The sequence below is a fragment of the Pundamilia nyererei genome, unplaced genomic scaffold, assembly GCF_000239375.1.
Source record: "Pundamilia nyererei isolate P.nyererei 1_Seehausen unplaced genomic scaffold, PunNye1.0 scaffold00263, whole genome shotgun sequence".
Lineage (NCBI taxonomy): Eukaryota > Metazoa > Chordata > Actinopteri > Cichliformes > Cichlidae > Pundamilia > Pundamilia nyererei.
Genome location: NW_005187664.1, coordinates 653,491 through 666,529, shown reverse-complemented (window position 1 = coordinate 666,529; position 13,039 = coordinate 653,491). Strand labels below are relative to the sequence as shown.

Genomic DNA, 13,039 nt, shown 5'->3' with positions numbered 1-13,039 from the left:
ACAGCACAACGTTAGAGAGAAAAGTTTATTTACATGAAAATGAAAATCAGCACTACAGGCCTTCTAAAAACTATACATGTTATAAAATGTGATGTTTTTTTTGTTTGTTTTATAATCAACATTCAGAAGTTAAGAACCAGAAGTTTGTAACTGTTTGTGGTGGACGATCAGCTTTCGTACATAAATAACTGCTGAGGCCGTTTTGTGAAAGGTGCACAGCACTCCTTCACCGAGTTTAGTTTTTTTGTACATATGATATGAAACACCTTTGACTAACTAATAACAGCCAATCAAAGAAGATGAGATGATCAAATGAACCAATCAGAGGAGGAGATGGCCTAAACCAGTCAGGTCCAATTTTTTTTATAACATTACATCAGATTTAATAATAATAATAATAAAAAAACTGCAAAAAGCTCATGTTGTGCATTTTTTAATAAAGAGCCGTCCCACCTCCTCAATAACTGTTAATAAGCTTCAGAATTCCTTCAAAGGCAGTCGCAACAGGTATGCAGGGTCTCCACGTCTGTAGCATTAAGGCTAGTCGCTAAAACAGTGTTACAGTCCGAACCTGCTGAGCTGCATGTGGCAGCAAAAATACAGACGAGGCAAATATGAGGTGTGATGGAGTCATGTGACTTGGTTTGACCGATCTCTCAGTTAAGATCATCTCCTCGTGCACCTCGGGACTATTTTCTACAGCAGTGAAAGTCACTTTGTATCACTGTGTCTGTGTGAAGCGCCTCCATCAACAAACCTGCCGAGGACGACAGGTGGTGAGCTCTGTGAAAGCATCCTTCAATAAATCAATAGTGGAGGAGAGACGAACACTGAATGTGGAAGATAATAATTTGAGAAACGGGCGAGAACGTGAAAGTCAAATCTGTGTGAAGCAGAAGTGTTTGTGGGGAAACGGGATTTCCATCAACGTTTTAAAACGAGCAGAAATAATCCAGAGCAACACGAGGAGATGACTCTGAAGGGAAGCTCGCTCTAACCCTACAATCAGATCGCCCTGTCACATCATCGTCCGGTTATTTGTCTTGAAAACTGCAGCTTGTATTCCTTCTTTATCCCTGAATATCATTCCTACAGACAACAACAAGGAAAATGACCCGGCTGACGGGTAAATGCTTTCCACCTGTCACCACAGTGACTTCCTAACAGTCTCCACCCTCCTCACAGGGTTTGTTCCTAAACAACTAATAGTCTTGAGCTCAAGACTGAAGGCATTCTGAAGAAAAACCTGCAGTAAAAGTTCCTAAACGCTGCATTAAAGTCATGCATCAGATCACGAGCTAAGGTTCTAGCACACAGATATGTACGAGTTCATCAAACGTCATCAGCCCTTCGACAGGAGGCTCCTCTTTTATCTGCAATACATTCTCCTTCATCATCACTTAAAAGTGATGCTTACTGATCTTATTTATTCAGATTTAGTGGTAAAACTAGTTTTCATCATTTCCTTTGTGCAAAAATCTAAATGGGAAAAACGTCGAGCAGCAAATAAAATTGGGAACTAATTGAATTTAAATGCAGACACTCTGCAGGCACTGCACCGTTTAGAAAAATACTTCAGGAAGGTTGGACTGAGCACTTCACACGAACTCTCCTTCAAATGGATCCTGATAGAAAACAGAGGAAAAGTCTGTCAGAGGTCAAAGGTCAAAGGCAGCACGGCTCCGTCTTCACCGTCTCCGTCGGTGCGTCCGTTCGTTTGTCCGTGTGTGTGCAGACGTCGTGTCCTCTAGAAGCCGGTGGACTGGACGCTGGGGATTGGATAGAACTTGGAGATGCGGGTCTGGGTGGAGGGATTAAGGCACTCCGACTCGCCGCTCATCTTGAAGAACACTTCCTGTTCCTGCAGCTTCCTGGCGAACTCCTCCTCCAGCGCCTGCAGAGCACACACATGGAAATGCTTCAGTTTCCTTCGTGTAATGAGCCTCAGGTAAACTGTGGGGTCACCTGACTGAGGTGATACGACGCACAGTCCACACCTTTAAATCCTTCCTAAACACATTGTTAGACGTTACGTGTAGGGCCGGGCGATATAGCGAATCGATGTATCGCGAGTTTTTCCACGAACGATGACGTCATTGTAAATATTGAGTATAGGTTGCCATGCAAACATTAAGCTCTCTGCACATAATTCACTGAGTTTTGTTTCTCCCGACCGGAAAATGCTCTACCCAGTGTTTATCCTTCCACACAGGGACAAACATGGCGATATCGGGAGTCGTTTGGATTTCAGATGTCGAACAAAATGCAATCATTTGAAAAGCATGCCGGAAAACTGTTGCCACAAAAGGCAGCAGAGCCAAGTATTTATTCCAGAGGCTGAAAAGTCACGCACTGCAACATGAAGAGTGTTTTAAACTCAGCACGTGAACGTCGCACCAAAGAAACCAGCTGTGAAACCAGCTGCAGCAGCTATCAGCCAGAGAAACGTCTCAGTACGTCTGAATCCACGTTATTGTGGGACGGAGGGTTAAACTGCAGCTGGGCCCTTTTACGCACTGGGGCTCAAGACATATCGCGATATATATCATGTATCAGGATATAGCCAAATAAAATACTGCGATATTAGATTTTCCTCGTATCGCCCGTGATGTCGCCACCCCAGAAGGTTCAAACGGTTCACCAGAAAACCTTTTGTTTCAGTTTTGTTTTGTTACCTTCTTCCTGGGTCGCAGTTTCTCCCTCCACTCCTTCAGCTCCAGGCTGTGCTCCTCGTCCAGCTCCTTCAGCTTCTGCGTCTCGTGTTCGATCAGCAGGTGGCACTTCTCGTTCTGAAGCACAAAACAGAGTTACGTTATTTTACTGCAGTCTTTTATCAAACGGGACTTTGGCGTGGTTACCGGAGCCGACCTGCAGCTGCTGCAGCTCGCGGATGTTGGCGTCACACTGGAGCTGCAGGTCTCTCATCTGGTTTTCGTGCTTCTGCTGTTGGTGCAGCCGCTCGTTCTTCTGCCTCTTCTCTTCCTGAGCTGCGAACTGGAGACGCGATTATTGACTAAAGGCTGGAATTCTTTGAGGGAACGTTTCACTCTCCGAGCTGAAGGCGGCGGCTCACCTGTTTGACCTTCTCCCTCTCCTGCTCGGGGCTGATGATGGCTCCGGTGATGCGGAGGCTCTTCTTGAACATGGCCATGCGGGTTTTGGCTTCGCTGCGCTGGATCTTGGGCAGTCGGGCTTTCTCCTGCGTCTGCTTGTTCTTCATCTCCTCGATCAGACGCTGGTTGTAGCGCTGCATCTGCTCCATCTCCTGTACGGTCGACGTGAAACACATTCATGAGGGTTTTCATTCAGATAGAATAAAACGTAGCAACAAGAAAGACGACAGAGTTTTGTGCATCTTTCAGTAAAGTTGGCTGGAAAAGTTTGAGAGGAAGCACAAAGAGAAGGCTGGATAAAGTCACCAAGGGTTCAGCAGGACGTCAGCAGTTGGCTCAAGAACAATCCTACATTCACTCCAGCGACTCAGCTTCTAACAGAGCTGAACAGGATGTTCAGAGGATTTGATGTGTTCAAAAGGCCAGAGTTTAGAAATCACTGGATTTAGTGGGAAGAGCCACTCGGTGTCTGTGAAGTTTTGTTGTGACCTTCAGCAGAATTTCAGAAGCTGGACATTTAGTCTCTAAGGGAGCGCAGTGTTAAACTGACTCGCTCTTCATCCTGTCCATCCCACGGACTACTCTCAAATCTCGTGGTGATAGAGCCTCACACTTTAATGCCATTTTCATATTGTTAAGCACTTTGTGCAGCATCGGCTGTTTGAAATGTGCTATATAAACAAATTGGACCTTGACCTTAGATGCAGCTCCTGACGGCTAAAAGAGAATCAACGAGATCTGAAGTAGAAGTAAAACTCTCGGGGTTCGAGAACAAGCTGAAGGACCGGCTGTGGTTACAGTGGCACAGTGGTTAGCACGAGGGTCCTTCAATCCCACCATCAGACTGAGGTCTTTGTGTGTGGAGTTAGTGGGGTTAGGTTAACTGGTGACTCTAAATTGCCCATAAGTACAAATGTTTGTCTGTGTGCGTGAGCCCTGTGACAGACTGGTGACCCTGCCTCTCGCACTAAGACAGCTGGACAGGCTCCACCCCCCCGTGACCCTGACAAGATAAGCGGAAGAGAATGGATGGATGACTTTGGTTAGTAAATCTGTCGTGTGGGTTTGATGCAAACATCCAGTGAAGGCGGAGGTTACCCCCACAAGACGAGTCCGACTAGCCCCAGGAAGCATCTGTCCTCCTTTATTCCTTTTTCCTAATAACGGTGTTAAATCATCAGTTTTTCTTACACAAAGCTCGAGTCAAACACTTTAGCTTCTCGACCTAAATGAAAAAACATCAAAGAACTAAAAAGTGACTCAATCAGGAGAACCTGACAGATTTTCGTCCTTTTAAGGTGGACGATGTTTCTCCGTGCACGTCTGAGGTCACCTAACAAACTGAACCAGCAGCAGCATCCACGCCGTACCTTCTCGTGTCTCTTCAGCAGCTGATGCCTCTGCATGAAGTACTGGTCTTTGAGCTGCTGTTTGAGCAGCTGGTGTTTCTCCTGCAGATGGCGCTCTTCCAGCTCCCACATGGCGGCCTCCCGTGCTGTACGCAGACACAGATCAAAAGACAAAGCTGAAGCAGTGCACAGAGGAAGCGTTCACAGGCTGAACGTCTTCACTACATAAGCAGCTCCAGATCTGTCCTTCTCAGAGAAAAAGGCTCCAGACCTCAGCGTCAACTTTACTAATGACGGTTCACATTTGACCTCTGCTGCCAGCCGGAGCTCGTTCTGAGCTCCTGAAGCACAGCTGCAGCCTCCCGTGACCTGCATTTCTGAGAAGTGTTATTTATGCCGCTCCTGGAATATTAATCATGGGATTAAGTCCCAGTCTGTGCCAACGGGCAGCCGTCCACCTCGCTCCGACTGGAAGGGGTGACGGTCAGAAACCCCAGTCTTTATGTTCTGAGGTGAAAACAGCTGCTAACATCAGTCTGAGTGCGGTTTACAGTGTCGGCACAGCAGGAACCATCTCAGGGGAGGAATGCTCTTTGTTATATAATACTAACATTCATCTTTCTTGAGTCGGGTTTATTTTATAAACAGTCATAAAAACTAGAAAAACACTGTTGAGACCTTCAAGGCTCAGCCATACGAGTGATTTCTGCCGTTATCACAGAAATCCAAAGCATCTGGGAACTGAAACCCAGACGTAATCTGCTTAGTTACGTTTAAGTACTACGTTTAGTTGTGCTTATCATCATAAAACAGGAAGTATTTGTTGGGGGTGGGACGAATTTAACACTGTGCACATGACTCAGACAAGCAGACCGCGTTGGAAACGACAAACTGTTTTTCCGTTTTAAAGTCCATCCTTAGATGGTGATCTGTCTCCGAACGTTTACCTCGGAGCAGCTGCTGCTTGTGGTTGAGGCAGTCTCTCTCGATGGTGGCGAGCTCGTGTTTGTGCTGCTGGATGATCTTCTTCAGGGCGCTGTCCAGGTCCTGCTGCTGCTTCTGCAGAAACTCCTGTTCCTGGATGAGCCAGATTAGAAATGTCAGCAAATCACAGAGCATGTGATCATCATCCAAACGCCCTGGACGACTTAAATAGGGAACTTCACATTCACACATGACAGTGAGTGTGTGTGTGTGTGTGTGTGTGTGTACGGGTATTAACATCTTCATTGGGACCAAAAATTAGTATTTTACTATAGTTGTGGGGACAAACAGCCCTCGAGCCTCACAAGTTTGAAGGCCTTTTAGTGTCAGGGTTACAATGAGGTTATGGTTAGGTGTAGGGTCAGGGTCGGGGTCAGGCATTCATTTTTAATGGTTAGGGTCAGTGGCCAGGGAAAGCATTATGTCAATGAGATGTCCCCACAAGGATATAAATACACCGCACGTGTGTGTGTGTCACAGGCTAAGTGTGGTTTGAACTGATGAACCAGACACTTGCAGCTGTCCTTAGAGGACATTTCACCTGCCTGTCACATTAATCTGACCTACTTGGCCCGGTGAACAGACAGGAGATGATCTTTGACTCCAGCACGGTGACACACAACGGGCCAAATGTTTGAAAATGAGCTGCTCTTAAAGAAAACAGAGCAGACATATTTATGTCTTTATCCATACAGTGGACTGCATTTCATTTTGAGCAATGACACCAGAGTGGTTTTATTTCATGTGTTTGCTTCAGTTTGTTTTATTCATTTAGAGCGAGCAAACTAAAAATAATTATGTGAAGTTTTAATTCTGATCGAGATGAAAGAAGGGCTTGTTAGCGCCGTTTCCTGTGTATGATACTTTTACATGCACATCACATAATCGGTTCCAGCTGTTTTTTCCCTGAAGTCTAGTTTTTCGTGTTTCCAGTTAGAGTTCGTTTCTCTGCTGTTACACAACTTCGAGTAGCTCTTCTTCGTCCTGCTCTGAAAGACACAGAGCTGCCACGTCTGGCTGGTGCTGACGATTGTCTGCTTTGCTAACTGGAGTCACTAAACGGGACCTTTCCACTAGGGGTGGGTGTTAAATCGATTCTAGCTTAGACTTTCTCACCCGACGGCACGGACACTGTCGGGGCTGAAAGCCGACAGCTCGCTGATTCTGATGTTTCGGCGGGTCCGAGCTTTGTGTTCACGCCCTTTTTGCGCTGAGCTGCAGGTTTTTAGTTCCACCATGATAAAAATCGCACTCATGCACAGCTCTCTCTCTCTCTCTCGAACAGTTTCCCGTCTAAAAATCTGTTTTCTGCATTATTCGCTTGCTTGTTACGCACAAGTCTACCTGTTTACAGGCTGTCGGCCGACGTTTTTTCCTTTTCCTTTTTAAAATTATCCAAAATTGCAAAACACTGTGTCTCTAATCAAACGTCTGTAACTTTGCTCTGCTTCACTTCAGCAGCATCAGGTAATGTTCATGTGTTGATTCATGGTTTTCTTTCATTTCTGATCTACTGCAGAATATTTGTATAAATCCCAGACCAGGAAAATCTCCTTCATGTTTTTCTGTGTTTTATCCGCAGCTGCTTTGACACAAAGGCCTCGCTGTGATGCTCACACCTTTGACAAAGTTTCACAAGTGTCAGTTTTCTTTTTATAAATATAAAAATATGGAAATGTACTGATGCATGATCTGAATTATAATATTTCTGACTGTGTGAGGCAAAATTTCCCAGATTCAAATCGAATCGATTCTAGAAATCAGTGACGACACCCAGCCCTACTTTCCACCGTGCTGGTGCCTCCTGGTTCATTTTTAACTGAATTACATTTTTTTAACACATTATTACTGTGTTACTTATCACTAATCATTAAGTGACTGCACGCCTGTTACGCTCAGGTTAGCTAAAAACATGGCCAGCGTCTTGCATGACATCAGTTCTGTATGTTGTCTGCAGTACGTGACTTGGTGCACCGTCCTGTGATGGAAGCGTTAGCACAGACTAAAGTCCGGTCCAGCCGCAGCTGAACTTTGGACTTTGAGTCATAGCCGTCGTTTCATCACGTTCAGATGATTGGAGTCATTTTAGAAGATTTAAAACGTTCTTTAAATACAGGAATTTACAACAAGTATCTTTGCTTGATTTGCTTTTCCAAACAGTTTCAGTCGAGTTTTATTTAAATATTATAAGATGAAAGTCCAGAAACGATCTGAGGAGGCGTCAGTGACACAGAGCAATGTTCACATCCTGCACAACGTACACGAGGACATCTGAAAGGACTGAATCACACCGTGAGCCGCTCCCTGTGGATCGCAGCACTCTGAACCCGTGTCAGGTACAGCAGGCTCAGGTTTTCAAAGACGAAAGTCAGATATCAACTTCCTGTTACTTTTTTTACTTTGAAGAACAAGTTCAAGTTCAAAACAGCTTTTAAGATTTCAAACTCCACAGACGGGGTTGGATAATATCGTCTTTAAGATGTTTCACAACGCTTTGGAGAAACTCCAGCTGCGAGGAGCACATGGAAATAAAATGAGAAAAAGCTGCGGGTAGTTTAGGACTCGATGAGAAAGTAAATGAGAGGTGGCAGCGTAGACCGAGTTAGCCCTCACCAAGATAAACGCAGGTTACGCAAGCTGTTATAAGACAGATCAGAGAAGTGGGTGTGTGTGCGGGTGGGGGATGGGGTGGGTTGCAAATGTCAAAACAAGCTACTATAAATAGAAAGCTATCCTGTCCTTCTGAGGGCTACGTGTGGAGGTGAAAGGCACGCAGACGCGTCTAACCTCTTTCTTGCGGTTCTTCAGCACGTTCTGGTACTTGGCGAGTTCCTTCTCCTGCTCGCCTTTGATGCGTTTGGCCTCGTCTCTGAGCCGGCTGGTGTGCTCCTGCTCCAGCCTCTCAATCGTCTGCTTCTGCTGCCGCTCCAGGTTCTCCACCTCCTGGTCGTACTGTCGCTTCTTACTCTGGAGGACAGACGGGAACCAGTCACCTCAGATGGAGAATCCAAACGTGAGCGTTTATATTACTTACTAAACCTGCAATAGTATCTGCATCAGATAAAAAAACAAAAGACTATCAGGTGCAACACTTCCAGCAGTGAACTGAGCTTTTCCTGCAGCAACTTCACAGGAAGGGAAACAAGCTTTGCAGGTTCTGTGTTATTGCCCCATAAACAGGCCGGGTGGCCTTCACAGAGGAACACAGGTCTAACACAGGCCAATAGTGTGCGACAAATCGTGACTCATTTGAATATTTTCTATGCTGACTATAAAAAAAAGCTAAATTTGACTTCACCACACAATGAGCTGGATTTTAAACATACAGGAGAAACGGTGATGAGATGCAAGGAGAGCTCTGCAAAAAGATCCAGATTCCTCTGCAGAGCGTGAGGAGTATCGGTCCTGCTCACACACCACATATTTCACCTTTCCATTCAAAACTCTGGACCTTAAAACATTAATCATCACTGAGCTGTTCGGCTCATAAAGCGAGCGTATGCAGGATATCAGGCAAACCGACGTCCAAGCACGACTGCAGGTGTGAGGCTGTAAAATGTGAGCGTTCAAACAGTAAAGACAGTTTCTGAAACACTGATGCAGGAAATCCTTCCTCTTTATGGAGAACTCATCAGCGTGCTTGGTCAGATGAGGCCTAAACTTTAACGGCTTTTCTTATAGTTATATCACGTTTAAATGCAAATTAGATTCAGTTATTTTATTTCTACAGCACCAAATCGCAACAGTCGCCTCAAAGTGCTTTATACTGTAAGGTAGCCCCTACAATAATACATGCAGAGAAACCCAACAATCATATGACCCCTATGAGCAGCACTTTGGTGACAGTGGGAAGGAAAAACTCCCTTTTAACAGGAAGAAACCTGCAGCAGAACCAGGCTCGGGGAGGGGCGGGGCCATCTGCTGTGATTGGTTGGGGTGAGAGAAGGAAGACGGGATAAAGACATGCTGTGGAAGAGAGACAGAGGTTAATAACAATCGGCCTACGAGAGACTGACCGTGGTCTCCTGCTCGAAGCGTCGGTAGATCTGCTCCTTCTGCTGCTGCAGCTTGTTGCTGAGCTGCTGCTGGGCCCTCTGCTCCTCCTTCTGCAGGAGACGCAGCTCCCTCAGCTCCTGTCGCCTGAGGAGGAGGGAGGATGTTAATCATGTGTCATTTTTTAGCGTGACACAGTCGGGTTGTGCTCTAAGCTGCCTGTATGACTCATTTTCATAATATTTGCATTGAAGTGGTGCCTGCCGTTTATGCAAAAGCAGGGACTACCTGAGGAATCTCATCTCCTCGTTCTTGGTGTCATTGTCTGTGATGATCTTTGATGTCGTGACGCTAACTTCCACTCCATCCACAATGAATTTGCGAGTCTTCTTCAGCGTCTTCTTCTGCCGCTTGGTGTCCTGAAAGACCCCAGAGGCGAGTTTTTAGATGCCTCTGTGACATTTTGTCGTTGCGAGTGTGTGGATTGTGTGCGTTACCTGTATGGAAACAGATCCAGCCTCTTTTGCTTTGGACAGGAAGCTTGAGATGGACAGATTCAGGTCTACGCTGCTGTTATCTGCAGCTGAGCTGTTTCCAGAATCAGAATCTCTCTCTTTGTTGTCCTTCGCTCTGTCTGGCACCGTCTTCTCATCCTTCTCTGTGGGCTTCTCTCCATCCTCCTCCTTCAGGACAGCGTTATCTTGATCTGGTAGTGTCAGAGTCACTTTTAGATGCTTGTACCGATCTTCCTCCTCCTCTTCCTTCTCTGGTGGAGTGTTTGCTTCCTCTGTGATGGGCGTCTTTTCCTCCTGAGAAGCTTCAGTGACCTGTGAGCGCTCCTCATCCTCAGCTGTGTCCACCTCCTTCTCATCCTCCACAGCTAGTTCCAGCTGCTGTAGTTCCTTAGCAGGTGTCTCCGGCTCAGACTCTGGTGGGGTGATATCAGCCAGAGGAACTTCTGGAACTTCTTCCTCTACCGGCTTCTTTTCTGCCTCTTCATCCTTAACTGGAGTGTTTAATGCCTCCTCTGCAGGCTCTGCTGCAGTGGGAGTAGGAGCAGGAGCAGCAGGTTCCTCTACGAAGCTGGTGCTCACCACGTGGTTGGCCACAGGGAGATCAGCAGGTATGGGCAAAGGAAGAATTGGCTCCGCCTTCTCAGGGACTGATTCCAAGCTGGAGGGAGAGAGGGGGATCTTCTCATCCTCAGAACTGCCGACGCTGACATCAGAAGGAGCGCGTTTATGACCCTAAAGAAGAGGAGGAGGAGGAAATGGAGACAAATTACTGTGTTGGAACTCACTGTGACCGTTCTCCTTATAAACTAAAATCCTGGCTGCATTAGACACCGTTGCAGATTCTCCTCCACAGTCGGTGTGATTGATGCTCACTGTGTTTCACTGCAACAGCAGGACATTAGAACTTGCATGCACCTCTTATCCTTTAAATGCATTTCCAAGTAAGGCACTTCATGCAAGCTGTAGATCAATAACTGGTTTATAACTGAAATAAGCTGCAGTTGCAGCTGTGAGTTAAGAAATGAAACAGCAGGAAGCTCTTTTCTGGCATTAAGCTTCACGTATTTGTCACACCTACAAACACACAGATTCACAGCACTGCAGCACAGGTTCCATATCCACTCACCAGACGTGCCTCTGTCTCTTCCTCCTCCTCTTCTTCTTTGTGCTCTTCTATCTCCTCGGTGACCTCAGCCTTCGCCTCAGCGATCAGCTCCCTCAGTGGCCTACTGTCCGCCACACTGGACACGAATGAATGCTGCTCGTAAGAGAAAGAAAAACACCACAACAGGAAATGAAGACTATTTAAAAAAGAAGCACCCAGTGTGGGGAACATGTTGTGGTAAACTCTCCATTTTAACTGCCGACCGAGATACAAACTCTTCACAGTACATCAAAACAACCTGAAATAACCATTTCAGCTTTTACTCTTCACCCTTCTTCTTTCTTGCGGTCCGAGCGCAAAAACCAACGAACAGATCAGCACGCTGTTCAGAGAGAAACGCTACAGCTCACCTTCTTCGGCTTAGAAACCTGCTGCACATATTCGATCGCCGGCCTGAGAATATGCAGCTTCTTTGATATCAAAACCTTCATCGGCGGCAGACCGCTATTTTCTATTTTTAAGCCCATTGAGCTCTTCGTCCGCACAGAACAATCCGTTAGCCTCGGCGTGCTCCGGTGTGCCTGTGTGTACCGACGTGTCCTCTCTGTGAGTAAGTGGCTCAGACGTGGCCGAGCACCTTAAACCCTTTGGAAAAAGAAAAGCCCGCTCTGCTGACGTCAGCTCAAGCACACGGGGATGAGCCTCGCTGGGACAGTCAGTCCGACGCCGAGCAGGTAAACAGATGCCGGCCAGCTTACGCTCTAACGGCAGGTGGGCCGTGGGTAGGGGTTGGGGAGTGTCCAGGTGTGGGGCTTAAGGAAAAGAAAACAAGTGCTCAGGGGTTTAGCTGGAGAGATGTTTGAAACAAAGGTACCTGCAGAAGCTGCATCGCACTCCATCTGTTGTCGATGTTCTTGTCCAGGCAGCGCTTCAGGAAATCGCTAAATTCTGGAGACCTAAAGGTGGAAGTCATAAAATGATGCAGACTCCAGATTTACAGCAGAAGTTCACATTTACAGCCTGACGCAAAAATTATTTTGGTTTCTACAGTTGTGAATTTATTTATTTAAGTGTGTGTGTGTGTCTACTTTAAGAAATAATATGGTTATGGTTTTGTAGTAGCAGTAAAAAAAATCCAACAACATAAATAAAGAAGATGTGCAGGAAGTAAGAAGCAAAGCTGTGTTTTACCAGCGTGACGGCTGCATCAGCGTCGGAGGATCGGCCTTGGCTATTTTCAGCAGAACTCTCATGGGGTTCATCTCATGGTTTGGCGGCTCAACCTGTGCCATCTCGATCAGGGTGACCCCGAGGGACCAGATGTCAGCCTTGTAGTCGTACGGACGGTCCTTGGATGTCTCGCACATCACCACCTCTGGAGCCATCCTGGAGTTAGACACAAGAAGAAAAGAAATCTGAGCTCCCCTCTTTTTAGCGCTGATGCGTGTTTTTCAGTTTTTATAAGCAAAAGCTTTTTTGTTTTACATTTGACTCACCAGTACGGCGTTCCAATGAAAGAGTCTCTTCTCTGGAGTGTTTTGGTGTTCTTGGCAGACACACCGAAGTCCGCTGGACGTCATGTGATTCAAGCAAAACCAGAAATTAGCCAGAGGAATGTCACTGTCATCACTTATTTTCCAAATGCAGCCTCAAAAGCCAAATGTTCAAAACGGAAAACGGGTCCTGAGAGGTTCAATCACAGATTTCTGGGCATGAACACGACATAAAACCTCATCCTGCAGCTACACGTGCATGAAGGCATCATTCTTTGTATCATGAGTGAGTCACGCTCATCTGCGTCCCAGCAGGCAGATGCACAGGCACCTCTGTGTGTGTTATGTCACTGGACAAAATGCTTGCTGTGTGTCATTTCCCCAGTGACTCATCCCCGTGTAAGTAAGCGTCAGCGCTGCATCTGCTGAGGATGTCGGCCCAGACGCTGAGCAGCCTCTGCTGTTACAAAGGCTTTCCAATTTTTGG

At 46.3% G+C, this 13,039-nt stretch overlaps 1 protein-coding gene across 2 annotated transcripts in view; it reads right to left on the bottom strand.

The window, feature by feature from the left end:
* Positions 1 to 11: 11 nt before the first annotated feature.
* LOC102204071 (serine/threonine-protein kinase 10-like) overlaps positions 12 to 13,039 on the bottom strand; it is a 21,251-nt gene continuing 8,223 nt past the window's right edge. For both annotated transcript variants that reach the window (XM_005750141.2, XM_005750142.2), the window contains 14 exons: positions 12,556 to 12,628; positions 12,251 to 12,445; positions 11,934 to 12,015; positions 11,081 to 11,212; positions 9,937 to 10,686; positions 9,728 to 9,858; positions 9,463 to 9,586; positions 8,234 to 8,413; positions 5,410 to 5,539; positions 4,484 to 4,608; positions 3,074 to 3,265; positions 2,869 to 2,994; positions 2,676 to 2,789; positions 12 to 1,894 (listed from right to left, as the gene is read on the bottom strand). In XM_005750141.2, the coding sequence (XP_005750198.1) occupies positions 1,748 to 1,894; positions 2,676 to 2,789; positions 2,869 to 2,994; positions 3,074 to 3,265; positions 4,484 to 4,608; positions 5,410 to 5,539; positions 8,234 to 8,413; positions 9,463 to 9,586; positions 9,728 to 9,858; positions 9,937 to 10,686; positions 11,081 to 11,212; positions 11,934 to 12,015; positions 12,251 to 12,445; positions 12,556 to 12,628 (2,501 nt within the window). In that variant the 3' untranslated portion in view covers positions 12 to 1,747. The remainder of the gene's footprint in view (positions 1,895 to 2,675; positions 2,790 to 2,868; positions 2,995 to 3,073; positions 3,266 to 4,483; positions 4,609 to 5,409; positions 5,540 to 8,233; positions 8,414 to 9,462; positions 9,587 to 9,727; positions 9,859 to 9,936; positions 10,687 to 11,080; positions 11,213 to 11,933; positions 12,016 to 12,250; positions 12,446 to 12,555; positions 12,629 to 13,039) is intronic.